This window comes from Gouania willdenowi, chromosome 14 (genome assembly GCF_900634775.1).
Source record: "Gouania willdenowi chromosome 14, fGouWil2.1, whole genome shotgun sequence".
Lineage (NCBI taxonomy): Eukaryota > Metazoa > Chordata > Actinopteri > Blenniiformes > Gobiesocidae > Gouania > Gouania willdenowi.
In genome coordinates, this window is record NC_041057.1 from 23,602,117 (window position 1) to 23,618,499 (window position 16,383).

The 16,383-nt window shown below is 36.7% G+C and overlaps 1 protein-coding gene across 3 annotated transcripts in view; it reads right to left on the bottom strand.

Moving 5' to 3' along the window:
- LOC114475385 (flotillin-2a) overlaps positions 1-12,292 on the bottom strand; it is a 32,721-nt gene extending 20,429 nt beyond the window's left edge. Inside the window, exons 1-3 of one of the 3 annotated variants that reach the window (XM_028466131.1) lie at positions 12,090-12,292; positions 4,088-4,169; positions 93-183 (exon numbers count right to left, since the gene is read on the bottom strand). In XM_028466131.1, the coding sequence (XP_028321932.1) occupies positions 93-183; positions 4,088-4,169; positions 12,090-12,138 (222 nt within the window). In that variant the 5' untranslated portion in view covers positions 12,139-12,292. Of the gene's footprint in view, positions 1-92; positions 184-651; positions 743-4,087; positions 4,170-12,089 lie in introns of all 3 variants that reach the window. The other 2 variants (XM_028466132.1, XM_028466133.1) reach the window with 2 other exon arrangements.
- Between the last annotated feature and the right edge of the window lie 4,091 nt (positions 12,293-16,383).

Sequence of the window (16,383 nt, forward strand, 5' to 3'; positions counted from 1 at the left end):
GTGACTGAAGGATGACGGAGGAGGAAGGAAGGGAAGGTAGGGGGGTTAGTTGAATCTGGATTCTGCATTCCCAGAAAAGAGTGGTGATTTACCTGAGCCACCCCAGTGACAGTAATAGCTACACCCTCCGCTGTCTCTACATCCTCACACTTGGGCTGCAGGGTCATAATCTCAAGCGTTATCCTGTGAAGAATGTGGAAAAATATAAAATAAAAATTGACATGTTCTCAGGGAAAGCAAATGAAGGGAATGAACAGAACCAAGAAACCAAAACCAGACAAAGTGAAACCATTCACCCAAGGACTCCAGATCACTAACAACAGAGCAAAATGAAGTGCAATACACAGTTCAAAGGTCTTTGGATTTTAGGTGCTTTGACTGTGCTTTTTAAAAGTCAGATTTTTTAATGATCATTGGGATTGCATCCCTACTGCACTCATTTAGGAGCCCCGTTGCCAAAGATGTCTTAGAGCTCAGTATAACAGGTAAAGCCATGATTGTATTAGGAGACTGCCTCCCTCTGTGACTGGAGAAAAAAGAAGATGAGAACACACAGACACAGTTGAACAGATAGTTCAACCACTTTCCTTCAGCTTTGAGCAGCAGCCGTTGGTTTTCTTTTTAGGGGTGTGGTCCTTTTGAATGCTTTACCTGAGCAACCCCTGTAACATCCAGGGGAACACCCTCCGAAGTTTCGATATTCTCACAGCGACAGAGGATGGTCATAACCTCCAGAGACATTCTTTGCAGGCAGGCAGGCAGTGGGAATAGTAGAGGCAGAACAGTTAAGTTGGACAACACTGTTAGGAATGTCAGTCACCAAGGCCAAGAGGAAGATGGAAGACAGAGAGGGCAGAAGACATGCTCAGACCTCCTGTTCTGCTGATCTGGCATAGGTTTAATAAGTAATACACTGATGTGGAAACGTCATCATGCTATTCCTAGTTTCTCATTGATCATTGGGTCTCTGTTACGTAATTATTGCTTGATTATTCTACATTAGGAACAAAAAAAAATCAAAAGTAATGACAACACACCGAATACCATTAAAGGGGACATATTATGAAAAATCCACTTTTGCAGTTTTTTTTTTATTACAACTTTAGTGTCTACCAGCACTGAAAATGTGAAATGAAACCAGACAGTTGTTTGTTTGTGGTTGGTGTAAGTCTTACAACACAGAAAATTGCTCAGTTTCAAATTTGCAGGGTTTGTGACATAACAAAACCTTAGAGAAAGAAAATGCCCTCTCCTCCGCTGGTAACTCCACCTATGGACTCCACCCCCTGATGAAAACTTCTGAGAAAGTCCACCATTGTTTTTCTCGCTAGTGAAGGAGTGATGGCTACCAATAGAACTAAATACAAAACTTTCCAGCTGCCGGTGCCACGCCTCCACGCTATTTCTTCACGCGGAGGTGTACTCCGCTCTTGCGGTTCGGCACACTGGCAAACCTGTTATATTGCCTCGTTTCGCTGATCTGATGTGTTTGTGATGCAATCCAACGCAGCGGTTGGAGAACACAAATGATCATCACCTTAGATGCACTATTCCTGTAGTTAGACGGACAATGGAGGAGAAAGTGACATAGTAGCTTAACACTCCGGTTAGAGTTTGAATGACTGCTGCTGCTGAGATGCACAGACCCTGACGCGCTGAGACGGACTCAAAATAACAATAGTTTCTTAAATAGCCAAGTGTTTTACTGTAATGTGGAGTTTTTTGGCTGAAAACAATAAGTGTGTGGAAAGCAAAAATAAAATTGCTCTGGTGATCACTGATCACCCTGTAAAAGAGCGAGATATGAATATGCATAAATAGGCCCCAAAATGACCCGATTTCAAAACTGCTCAAAAAGTGACTTTTCAGAGGGCTAAAACTCTGGAAAATAGGCGCAGTTGGGAAAATAAACCTTAAATACTTTGTTTTTGGGGTTCTTAGTACAATTGGAGATGGGTGAAAAATAGCATAATATGTCCCCTTTAAGGCTACAAAAGGAATGAAGGTTACATGGGGAGGCAAAGCCTACCTGATTTCTTTGATTTACCCCTTTATTTACGCTTGTGTTGTGTTCTTTCTACATTTTCTGTAATATGGCTTTCTTTATTTACGGATAACACAAGGATGTGTGTGTGTGTTGAAGCTACTTCTGACTTGTATTAAGCCATTATTGTGAGCAATCAGCTGCGCTATTTACACATGAAACACAACAGACTTTTAAAAAAAGTTACTCAATTAAACCTTGTAGTATATGATCTTTTGATACAGCTTTCTGTTTAAATTAAAGTACAGGTACCCATTAAACAGAAATATAAAAACCTTTTTTCCATATTGACACTGACTGGAGTTATTGCAACGTATGCTACAAAAACAGCTCTCTTTCTACGGAAAACATCTGAGTCATAGGCTTAGACATTAAAGGGATCCTCAACCCAAATGACAAAGACTCAACTGAAAAGCTATGAAACCTCTACCAGTAGGAAATTAGAGAAAGAGGCGGTTTCAAAGCTGCATATGCAATAAACAGTACTTTAAGTGCATGCTAGTAAATGGTTGACATGTTTGCTGTGATGTAGTGATTACTTAAGTGCTCCATTCATGCAATATCAAAATCCACCACAATTTTCTGGTTCTTCTTAGGAATACAAAAAGTTAGATTGATGACAACATGACACACGAACGCTGAATGACTGGAATCTCCAAAATGGCGTCATTCACATAGGGCAAGGGAAATATTTAGTGTTTAAAGCCCCAAAAGATTTTTTTTTACACAAATTAGTAAAGCAGTTTTATTACTTAGCGTTATTATATAACATGATTTAGACTCATCATCTAAAGTGGATTCATGTGATGGCTTGCGTATCGCTTTAACATGATTATTGCATCTCGACCAAAAGGCCTCACTCCCTCCCTCCCTTCCATACAATGCTGAAGCCTTACTGGTTCATGGGCAGAGCTTTTAGCAGATGGGATCATTAGCGAGGGCAGCCAAAAGAGCATCTCTGCTGTTGAGATCGTCAAATCACTACATCAAAGATGTCAACTAAACTACACATTACTAAAGTGGGGAATAAAAAAAAAAAAAAGAATCGAATGAAATGCTGGAGCCTTTTCCCTTAAAGTACAGATACATGCTAACAAGATGTTTTAACTGTCTACATTATGTTTCCTAGATACTGCAGAGAGGAAGCAGCCCTTAAATGGCAACAAGAAGATATGATACAGCTGGAGCAGCATTAGTCCAACACTAGTTAAAGCAAAGCAAGTTAGCAACATAGAAGTTGGTTAGCATGAAAACCTTGGTATTCAGAGTGCTGGAGAGATTTATCACTATCTAAAAGTCAAATAACAACTTTTGATTTAAAAGATATTTTTGGAGGGCAAACCAAATCAGTTTTCTCTTATATTGTGTGTTTTTTATTATTATTATTATTATTATTATTATTATTATTATTAATAATAATGTTTCATTTCACATGCTAACTTGTTTTTCTGGTGTCATCAATGAAATCCAGCAATTTTCTGATGAGTTTTTAACAAATTGTGTTTTCACACTTGCCAAAGTTAGTTGTTAGTATTGATTGAAGCTATAAATGAAGTTCACAGTATTTAGGTAAAATAAATATTGCAAAAGAATCTAATTTTGTCACCATGAAAAAACTCCACGAGTGAGCAGTGTACATCTGTTTCTGTCTGAGGTAATATCATTTTGTGTATATATATATATATATATATATATATATATATATACTGTATATATAAACATTTTTACACTTACACTTAACCGACTATCATTAAAAATATGAAAGCTTTAAATGGGACAAAATGAAATTAAACTAACAGTAACATCAATTCCAAGCTCATATATTGTATAAATAAAGGAGAGTCTGGTTGGCCATCACATCTCCTTTTCAGTGTAATTAATCTCACTGCAGTACTCTGATGGATAACCCTTTCAAACCTTAATTAGTTTAAATGTTTGGAAGACCTTTTGTTTGCAGGAACAGGCATCAATAAAATATAAAAACTCAGTGGATGAATTCAAGCATAGTTCTCCGGTTAATCAGTGAAAGGAGACAGATCTTACCTTTGTATGTCAGAGATGAGCCACCAGGCCCAAGACCAGCCTCCAATAACATACGTCTTCTGATCTGAACCACAGCAGCCACCTTTGGAGCAACACAGATGGGACGGATGTCACATGAGAAGACGTATCTTTCATTTAACGATTGACAGCCACATTCAGGCACTTTATGTTTAAAGCTTCTATGCAACTGGATAACAGTTTGGACTACTGTTTGACCTGAACACACAGTAAAGTAAACAGTGATTTAAAACCAGAACAGTGAAGAGGTTTTTAGGGCCTCTGATTTTCTGTTTCAAAATTTCCCAGATTCCCTATTCATGCCCACGTCATTTTACGCTTTCCTATTTTGAATGATTTTACTGGCTATTCAAATTTCCCCAAATCGCAACAAACTGAATACAGTAATAGACTCAACTACTGTTATTAATTTCACATTTTATATGATTTAAATTATTTACAAAACCTGGATAGTTGAAACCACACATGCTCCATAGAAAATCAGAGGCTCCAGTTTTAGAAATCAGCTATCAGTAACTCACTATTTAGGTTACTTCCTACAATGTTGCCACTCTTCTCCACAACACACTTTTTTAAAAAAACTCAATGAAAATTTTTTTACAGAACACTGGAGGAAAATGTAATTGCTAAAACTTGTTTAAAAACAAAACAAAAATTCTGTAAACAACTAAACATCATGTGAAGTTTGATTTAAAAAGAAAAAAAAAGCCCAGAACATTAAAGGCACACAAACTTTTGGCCACTAGGGGCACTAGACCAGTAGCTTTCACGCAAGCAGCCCTAGTGGCCACAAGCGCCGCAGCACTGTTGCAAAAATCAACAAACAGTCAGGCGGGCCAGCTTCCCCGGCATGCCGGGTTGCCAGTCCCCTCTGACCCCCGGCGAAGGGGGTCGACAACGGTGATTAGTGCACCATTAACCAAACACAAAAGCAACATATTGTGCTCTTTTGACTGTGAACAGAGGCTAAACTCGTTGCAGCTACCCACAGCAATAGCGCCGGGTTGGGAAATGCCCATATGTTGTGACGTCACATGGGAACTATGTATATCCAAGCCTGTGGTCACGTGACTGCCGTAAAGTGAAACTTCTCCAGGCATCCTCCAGGTCACATAACCTGTGAAAGACGGTCCATTTCACCAAACTTACATGGTCGGTATTTCAAGAGGGAAGCTCCGCTCGGAGCATTGATACTGTCAAGCGCTGTATATTGGCCGAAGGAATCATTTAAAATAACTAATTTGGGTTAACTCTTTAGGTCTTAAAGTCTACGGTGTGCCTTTAAGTCTGGTGACACTTTCATTGGCCTCAGTCTGATAATTTAATCTGGAGTGTTGGGCGCAACATTCCCAGCTGTCCCATGATGACTGAGCCACAGAACAGCTGGACTAACTTTACCAACACACAATCTCCAACTAGCAAATTCCTAGTGATGATAGCCTGCTCCAACACTGACACACAACAACCTTACATTCAGTAGCTCTTCTGAAAATGCTATTTCCTGTTTTGAACAGTAACTATATATATATCAATGATATTGTATATACAGAATGTAATATATACTGATATAAATCTAAATTAGGCTGAACAGGGATGGAGTGTAGCTCACAATGAAGGAAGTATTTCCACATAATTGTCCAGATTTAAAGCAATCATTGTACTTAACGTGCAATCTTATTGTTTGTTCAGTCCAAAAACCTTTAAATTGTTTTTTTACTGTTAACATTCATCAGAATCATCATGGAGGGGCCAGAACTGATGGACTATGATGTGGTTCTCTCAGAGCAGGGGTCTGTAACCTGCAGCTCTGGGGCCTAATGTGGTCCTTTGACTCTTTTGCAATGGCTCCCTATAGCTTTAAAAATAACTATTGAAATAAACAGTTATTTTTTTACAGAGGCTATTAATGATTAATGACAAATAAAATCAAGACATAACAATTTGTTAACCTAAAATAAATCACGTTGTGCAATGACTCAGCACCTTCCTACTTCACCTCCTACAACATCTACAGACCATCAACTTTCCTGCATCTGTGACTAATCTTATGTTTTAAATTCCTGGTAAGATAATTAAACCAACAAAAACACTATTCCGGAAGAAAATAGAGATTTTAATTGTGTGGGGACAAATTCATTTAACCACCAATGTGCAGGTTAAATATTAATGCTTTATGTGTGGCAAGAAATGAGTAATTAGCATGTGTTGATCACATGATCATGTGTTATCAAATTCAAGTTACTTTTTGTAGCCTTTCAAATACATTAACTAAAAAAATCTTCTTTATATAACATTGCGTTCACGTAAAGTGAGATGTGTAAAAATTTGAAGATGGAAGATACTGTTTTATTTCTTGATGTCATTTTATTTTATTTTATTTCAAACTATTTTTAAGTTTCCATTTACATGATGAATATAAATCAAATTAAATTAAATCAAACATTATTCTATATAATTTTAACTGTATAGAATTTAATTCACTGTATTTTCTTCATTGAAAAGGTATTTTTTGGCTCTAGGAGGACTTTAATCCAGTTGAGATTAGGTTAAATGGTTCCTTGTATAGTAAAGGTTGCAGACCCCTGACCAGGGGAAGAGGGTTAGGAGACCCCACTATAAGAGCTGGACCTTCTGAATTTAATTCCATGGGGTGAAGCAATGCAGATGCTAAGTTGGTTATGCTACTGTTAACTTAATTCAAGTACAGCCTTTCTGCAAAATAAAAAAACAACTTTTTCATTTTTGATATGATTCCAATATTGCAGCCTTGCATATCGGCCGATACCGATATTGTTCCGATATTAGCATGAATCATACATACTTTAATTATTTATTTATTTTTATTCTTTAATAAAATAAAAAAATAATTACTTATTTTGTAGTATGAAATGTTAGCAAAAGCTTGATTAAGTGATGTCACTCCAACAGAGAACAATAGTCAGCAACAGTAGGTATGAGAAAAACTGACCCATTTATTATTCATCAATGTTAACCTAAAACATATAATATCTGCAGTATTCTACAATTTAATAAAATGAATACAAAAATAAATTATAAGACCCTGAAAAATAACCTAAATAAAGCCAATAAGTGGCCCACTATTTTTCTCCCGTTGGCTAGTGCATCACTTACAGCTCGCTGTGACAAACCTCTTCATGGACTACAAGCTGAAGACTGTGTGCAAAACATCCTAAGCTTGGCACACCCAGCTGATCTAAAGCCTCTCTCACATTAGCAGCATTGACTCTTAAAACGACATGGACCTTATTTTTGTCAATCTTCCAGTCACGCAACAACTCCTCCATGGCATTCGTGATTGCATCAGCAGTGTGTGAACCTCTGATCTCACGTGCATGTAACACCGCTCTCTGCAATGTAAAGTCAGCGTCTACCCAGTGCACAGTCAAACTCAATAAGGACAGTGGTCGATGGTCTGAGCTCCAGATGTCGGTGGTGAAGCAAACAACTTTAGCTTTCTCCACATGTGCGGCAATACACTTTTTAACTTATTTATGCATCTGGGGTATCGTTTTGTCAACAAGGTAGTGACGGCTACGAATAATGTAGCGAGGCTCGAGGTGCTCAATTAAGCGTTTAAACTTTAAACCCAACATTACTCACCACCGACAGGGGCTGGTCATCGAGCACAACAAACTGGGCTATCTTTTCTGTTATAGCCAGTGCCTTTTTGCTGTACCGTGGGAGTTTGTCACGCATTGCAAATGCTTTGGCCAGCGTTGGTTGAGTGAAGGAGCCAGAGGTTTGTTTTTTCTTCGCCACGGGGGTCTTGCAAAAATCCTCATGCTGTTTCAAATGCGCAATGAGGTTGGTCGTATTAAACTTTGCAGGTTCTGTGCCACCACGGGAAACTTGTGTTGCACTCAGCTGCAACGTCTTTGTTCGAGTTTATGTTAAAATATTCCTACACGGCCGACATCACTTCTCCTTCTCCCAGTAGCGCCGCGCATACGTTGTTGTGATCATGTGGGATCTGAGCGAGAGTGTAAAGGCTTATTGCTGCATTGCCGCCACCTATTTTGTTGGAGTGTGAACCACAGTCATCTATGGATATAAGTTCTATCCAAATATATATATATATATATATATATATATATATATATATATATATATATATATATATATATATATCGGAGCACCTATATCGGTGATTTTAGATGCAGACCAATAAAATCCGATATTCGTTTTCTGGCTGATATCGGACCGATATCCGACATCAATATCGGATCGGGACGTCCTTACATGTAACTTGTTGTTATGCTTTGCTGTTATTTAATTTTTTTTTGTTAAGTCTTCTTTTAAAATGATATAATTATATACCTGTTATTTCAGCCACTGTTTGTTGCAGAAAAACTTAATATTGTAACTAAAATCTGAGTCAAGTCTTTGTCAATCTTTACTTCATACAAAACTACGGTACGCCAGTGGGTATGGGCGAGTGAGTGGCTATGCTGTACCCCCCCCTTTAAAAAAAAAGGGGTGCGACTAAATTCTATGCTGTGCCACCACTGGAAAAGTTAGTGTAGAGCCCTGCAGGCTTTTACTAAATAATTAATATCCAGTGTTGGCTTTGCTGAGAAGTCATAGAAATAGTCAGGGCTACATTTTTAGCTTCACTGGTTTACTAGCGACATAGCTGGGATTCCAAACAGTATTCAGTCCACAGTGAAAGAGAAGCGTTTTATGCACATGCAAGAGACGAGTAAAAACATAAATCCTAGTGATGCACCAAAAATTTGGTGGGCCAAAAGAGCTTTTTTCGGTTTTCGGCCGAAATTGCAATGTATTAATTTTAGTGAGGTTAATACACATTTATACCCATAAATGCAATGGTACGAAAAAAATTGCATAATAATCTCTTTTTGTGTTTCAGTTTTCGACCTTGGTTTTCCCATTTTCGGTTTCGGCCAACAATTTTCTTTTCGTGCATCCCTAAAAATTCTAATCAATTAAAAATGAATGCATAGCTTCATCTGAAGTGTGTTTTTAATGTATTGTGACAAACAGGTGGTTCAGATTATTATGATTGCATTCAAATCTGAAAATACACTGGTTCAAAGACTGATGGTGTATTAGGTGAACTGGTGATCATTTTACCTGGTTTTTACCAGAATTATCAACAATCACAGCGTAAGTGTGATTCACTGATTAGCAGTAATGAAAGGTTTCCATGGTATTTTTCCCATTAAACGAGTGGCCGAGGTCCTAGCAGTAGGGATGTAACGATTCACTCAACTCCCGATACGATTCTATTCATGATACTGGGTTCACGATACGATTTTCTCCCGATTTATTTTACAAAATGGGAATGTTGACAAATGATGACTGAAAAATATTCCTTTATTTTTTTGGGGAAAATACTGTACTATTTTCCTTTTATTTTTCATTGTCAAAAGAATCCTTTGATAAACTATTCAAAACAATGCAATTTAACTAAAAATAAATCTTGAATGAAATAAATAAAGGAATAATACAAATGAAGAAGAAGCCCATTAATTTAAATTCTGGTTCTATAGTAAACAATTCAAAACTACATAATAGTTATTTTTCTTTTTAAAAGTGCAACTGAAAATGTATTTTTTGCCTTAACAATTGGACTTTTAAAAAAAAAAAAGAAAACAGTCATTTTACTGTATTTACGTCAGATATTTGTTGGGACCAGCAGAGGGCGCTGGTAACCCAATGGTCGGTTGGCATGCAGATATTCCACCAGTGAAGAAGAGAAGCTATGCTAGCAGACAAGGCTAATAGAAAAACGTGACTTTTACAGATATTCACGTAATATTATAGATATTCTTTCGGTGCTAAAGGAGTAAAGAATCATTTATGAGAATGTTTAACAGTAAATGGCGGCCAGAAAGAAAGTAGTAGCAGATTCCGCCCGTCACGTCCGCTTCTGGAAGGATACATATATAGCGCCCTCTGCTGTTTAAAAAAAGTACTGCGATTCAATTTTCAGAGCATCGATGTGAACCGTGGTACCTATGAATCGATTTTTAACTGCCTTACGATTAATCGTTACATCCCTACCTAGCAGTATGGCTATTTTAACATGATTTCAGTGTAACCATCCTGGTTTAGTTGAGTAATCTTTGAAGCATATAAACTGTTGAATTAATAACGGTAGTTGACCCTATTAACAAAATTTAGCACGTTTGGTATGATTTCGGGAAGTTTAATAGCCAGTATTATAAACAAAATAGGCTGGTCCGAACCCAGACCTCAGACAATCCTGACTATAGTTCCGGCACTTCCTGTACGCACGCGCAGTAAGCTGAATGCTGGTAGCTCTGTAACTGCCAGACAAGCGTCTTTCGAGCTATAGTTTCATCAGTTATATTTTAGCCCTAACCCAAGAAATACACTAAAATGTTTCTGTTTTTTTCGTATATGTATTTTTAAAAGTGGTTTTTCCTGTGTCAAATATGTTAAAATGGAAAAAAAAAAAATACTAAATGTCAGAAGTGGAATTCGAACCCTCATCAGCGGAAGGAAACGTCCATAAGTCTAGCGCCTTAGACCACTCGGCTATTCTAACACGGTGTTAACACAGGCACAGAAAAAGTCCGGTAGTGACGGAATTGCACATGCGCACAGAAAGTGCAAGAACAATAGTCCGATTTGTCTGAGGTCCGGAACTATAGACACTTCAAACAAAATATTGGATGCCCAAACTATCGTTTTTGCAAGCATGTTGAAAAACACATTTTGTAGTAATAAGTGCGGCAATATTAACTTATTGTTGCATCACACAACAAAATGATTTGATTTCACAATGTAGAATGAACTCATCATGAAATCAGGATCACAAGTTTGTCCGTAATGGAAAAACACAAAGCTGTAACCTGTGTGTGTTGAGAGAGATGTAAAACACAGTTACTGTTTCACAATAGTGTAGCGAAATCAGCCGAAAATGACCAAAAATAAAATCGCTTATACACACACACACACATATATATATATATATATATATATTTATTTATTTTTTTCTGTTTATGTTGTGCAAGGCAAAGCTTTTTGTGTATCTCTTTCAATCCCTGCTACATCAGTCACAGGTCTCATTTCTGCCAGAGAATGTAGACATGCTAATATAATATTGTTGAAAAAGAGCATGTATTTTTACATCTTTTAGATGTTTATGCTGTTCTAGTTTGACGTTTTAAAAACATGTTGTGCAAAGTCCATGCACAGAATAGATAGGTCCAGTTAGTGTTCATTTTGTTCACTAAATATTGTCCTCGTACTTTTTGTCAACTACATTTTTAGTGTGAAAATAACTACTCGACAATTTTGAATGAATGAAAACTAGATCAATATATGTATATTGATAATGACATTTTCCTCGACTAATAAAAAATAAACTATAATTTCGTCACATGGATCATGTGATGTGACGCACTGATCACATCAAACCTGTCTGTGTGTATTTAAAAACATGAATAAAAACCCATATCAGGTTGATATATATATCTGTAACAGATTTAGTCGACTGAAATCTTAATGTATTTTAGTTGACTGAAACTAGACTATGATTGAAATAATTGCATTCTAGTAAAAAAAAAAAAATAAAATAAATAAAAATAAATTGTCAAATTGTTAGAAAAGAGGTAATAACATTTGAACGTATTTATTTTAAATGGTCTTCGTGTACCAGGAGTAAATAATGTTAAGTTTGAATGGGTTTGTTAGCAAAGCGAGCCCTGGTTGATGGAGAGATGAGTCCCACTGACAGTGGTAGTGTGATGATGGTGGGAGGCGCGGTCCACCATTACATTAAATCAGTGATTACATTTCAACAACCCATTTTGTAATGTTATACTCCAAACTGCTCTTTGCCTAAGGACAAATTATGTTAATCCTTCTTAAACCTAATATAAACAGTCTTAAAACCGTGTTGAAAGAGCACATCGTTTTCTAGCTCTAGCGCCCCGAGCAGTGCATGTCGTCCGGGAATCGTAAACGTTACCTGAGACCACCAGGGCTTCGTTCGGTCCGACGGTGTGGCAGTTTCCCATTTTACCGATAGAAACAAGCCGCTATCCAACTCCTCGAAATGATTTCAACTGGCTAAAGAGTTTATTTCCTTTTAACTAAACCAATGTCGAACTGTATTTCTGTCCCTAACGACTTCTCTGTTTACTCCTTCAAAATGGAGAGTGGAAAAAATCTTTATAAAGGAAGACAACTGTGTTCAACACACTTCCGCTAAAGGGGCCTTCAAAATAAAATGACGCGACGCAATGTACAAGCTCTGGATAAACATAGACAGCGTGATCGGAACATTACATTGACAGTTCCGTATCTTTGTATTCGTGGTATCTTGCTGACTTGATCATAGCCCTTCCCCTTAATGCGGCCCCTGCCCACAGCACAAGATGATCAAAACAGGCGTGGCTGTCAGAAAGTCCGCTCACACACACACACACGCACACACACATTGTTTGCATTGGGCATCCTGCCAACACTAATCATAGTGTTCATGTAGAAGAACATGTAGGCCTACAATATAAAAACACAGTGACCTTGTTTTGGCACGTTCCTTTATTATGTTACTGTAAGGCCAAGGGTTATCTTAGATTTAGGTCTGTCTACTTTACCAGGTCCAGAGGTATTAGATATTTTATCAGCAGGTTCTTCTATTGCAGCCGTAATTTTGACAGCAAATTTTAATTCATTTTAGTCATAGTCCTTTGACTAAAATGCAATTTAGTTTATTTATTTCAGTTATAGTTGAGTTTCAGTCAACTAAATGAGATTAAGATTTTAGTCAACTAAATCTGTTGCATATATAGTTGAATAAAATATAAAGCATGAGAGTTTACGCATTTTTTAAAGCTTCAATTACCATTGATCAACCTGATATTGTATGTTTTTAATGTTTGTAAATACAAACAGATATATTTCACATAATCAATCCGTAAGACCACATGTTCACATGATTTTTGATTGTATTTCCTCCCATGTGACAAAGTTATAGTTTCAATTCTATTAGTCAATGAAAATATCAATACATTTTGATGTAGTTTTATTCCACATGTATTTTTTTTTTTTTAATTCGTCATAGTCTAGTTATTGTCAAATGAAGTTGACAAAAACTATGACGAATATTTTTTGTCAACAATAATAATTACTGCTCCAAAGTAAGTCTGTGTTTGTTGGAAACTAGAAATACAATAGAGAAAGGGATGTTGCTTGTATCATGGATCAGGAAGGAAACATAATAAAAACAAATGGAATGCTTGAAAAGCTATACAATTTATTTACATTGGATAAGCAAAAGCCATACCAACTCCTTAAAATATATGGTGAAAAGGACATTTTGTTTGATTGATCCCCTGCCTTCAGAAAACTTTATATTTTGTGTCAGCAGAAAGGCTTAATAATGGATGGATAAATTATAATTCTCGATCATTACCTACCTTTCACTTAATTACATTCAAAACAAAGCTTTTAGATAAATTTGTAATGCAGACTAAATTTGACTGAAAATCTAGTGTAAAAACAATTATAATAAGGCACATAAAGTTTCATGCAATGATGTGTGCCTATTTTGTGTTCTGTACTTAACTGATTTTATAATTTATTACAGTACTTTTTAACTGTTGTTACTAGTTATTCACTGTGTGACCCATATGCAACACAATGTCTTCTACAATACATCTCTGGTGTAATGTCTAATCATCCATTTATCCAACTATCTATCTATATCTATCTATCTATCTAAGGTGTGTGGATGCAAGACTTAAAGAGTTACGTCAGGTGTAACAGATGATCAAGATATAACATTCCAAATATGTGTCAATGAACATGTCCGTGCAATCAGAATGACAAAGTCTTTGTGTCATTGTGTAGAGATAAGACAGTCAAATTGCTTAGTCATGTTGTCCATATACAACAGTGTATCCCGGAGGGTTGTTCTGATTTAAACTATGGCTAAAGTTTTGATGTAAATTGTAAGTTACATCTTTGTAGTGTATGTGGATGATTAATTGCATGAGACTGGTTAAGATTCACATTTACTCTTTTACTGTTTGTACTGTAATTATTTGATGGACTGTCATTGCGATACAGAAAGGAAAAGACATAAGTACACAGCACAACAAAAGAACAAATAAAACAAAAAAACATGAAGATAGAAATGTGAACATAAAAGGACAATTAGCTTAAGAACAAGTTCAGATGAACTATGGCCGGGTCCGTGGAACATTTCCAAGTCGAATAGCACGTACCACGTTCCCGAGAATTCAGTCATGACTCTGTTCCACCAGGAAAAACAAATCAAATTGTGCGATATATAATCGCAATCTAAGTTGAATTACCTTTGAAACGATATATCACACAATATGTTCCCATTAATTTGAAAATTACCGGAAATGGGGGATGGGCCACCGGGCCCCATTTCAAAAAAAGGGCTCCGAGCACCTCATCATATTCATTCATAGAGTTTTCATACCAAACTGCATTCCGATCTAACAAGAACTAACGGAGGAGTAGTCATTTAAAAAATGGGGCCCTCGGGAACCCCCTGGCACCCCGTGACACGTACGGTGTAATGGGCCCTATTTATATATTGATATGTGCCAATGATTTGGTTCCACCAACCGTTGTCATTTTTCATTTACAAATAAATGGGAAATTGACTAACATTTTTTTTTTCTTTTGGGGCCGAAAATCAAAAATCGGGCTCTGAGCGTCGATGGTACACATCCATAGATTATACGTAACAAATTTCAGCCTGATCCGTTCACGAATAACAAAGGAGTAGCAATTTTAACTAGTGTACACAACAAAAGGAAGAAGAACAAAGTGAGTGGCGTTTTGAGTCCGGTAGCACGGCCTAAAAACTGCTGTAGTGTAATGTTGATTAAAGGTCTGAATGATTGAGGACAAAGTTGGGGGACACACATATGGAGTGTATTTACTGGTTAATCATTAGCTGAACAGATTCACCTGGAACACCAGCAATTCAGACAGATTTAGAAAAAGAAATGAAATGGAAATTTAATATGCTTGATATGTTATGACAAACATGTTCAACCATTTTGCATGTAAAGACTTGTGCAATGAACTAATGCATAAATGTTGAGGGGGTGAGACTGTTGTTTAAAGAAATGAAAAATTGGTTTCTGATTTTTGTACCAACGCGACTGAGAAAAACTGTAAGTGGGCCAAACTTTTAAGATTGTTCACAACATATAAACTAACACCAGGTTCCTTCAGGTTCCAACAGATGAAGCCAGGTTTCTCTGTTCTGTTAATGTTCGCCTGTCTCTGTTTGCCTGAAATGTAAACACACAACACCAAAAGCCTGGAACAAATCTGTAATAAATCCTCATTTACAACCCTCACTCACCCATCATTTTGTTTTATTCATCCTCTTATCTTTTATAACTGCTTTATCTGGGTGACATATGACTATTCCAGGCAATCACAGCCTACAACACATCATAATCACATGTCACAGCACCTTAAGACCGTCACAGCCATATACACTTCATTTCACAAAAAATTGTTTTTGGATTCAGAATGATATATTAAAATGAATATCTCAAAAGTAGAAATAACATAAGCTTTCAAGTCCAAAAAATAAATCAAGTCACAGCTTTTGAGGTCAAGGTACTTTCAATTTGACACAGAAACCATGAGAATTGTGAAAAAAGAAAAATAAACTGGTTCAAAAAAATGTAAATGTAATTTTATATGCCTTTTTTCCTCATTACGTAAGATAAACAAGAAGAGAGCTTTATCACCAATTATTTATAACATGCATGAAAATTAGGAAACAGAAATGGTTATTATGAACACTAAAGGCTGCAGGTACATTCATTGTTTGAGGAAAGGTTTAATTGGATTTTTTTTGTTCACCTGAACTAGATATCCATGCTAACACAAGCAATTTTACTTTATATTATAATGATGATGATGATGATGATGATGATGATGACGATGATTATTATTATTATTATATTACAAGTTTAGAGGTGCAAAGTCACCAGCAGGTGGTGTAAAACTTGTTCTGGTTACGGAATCCAAAATTTGTGCTGGATCTTCCCCATTCCTCCTTCTGACATTGTTTATCAGTGTGGTGGGGGGTTAGCACGGTAGAGAGGGGTTGTGTGTGAGATGTGATTCAGGGAAGGGACTGTTGCTGATTAATCACAGGTGTAGCGCACTGTGATTAATACTTACAGGGGAGCCGCTGGAGAGAGGACTGTGATCAGTTATTAACTCTAAAAGTGCAACTGGCCATATGTTACTCA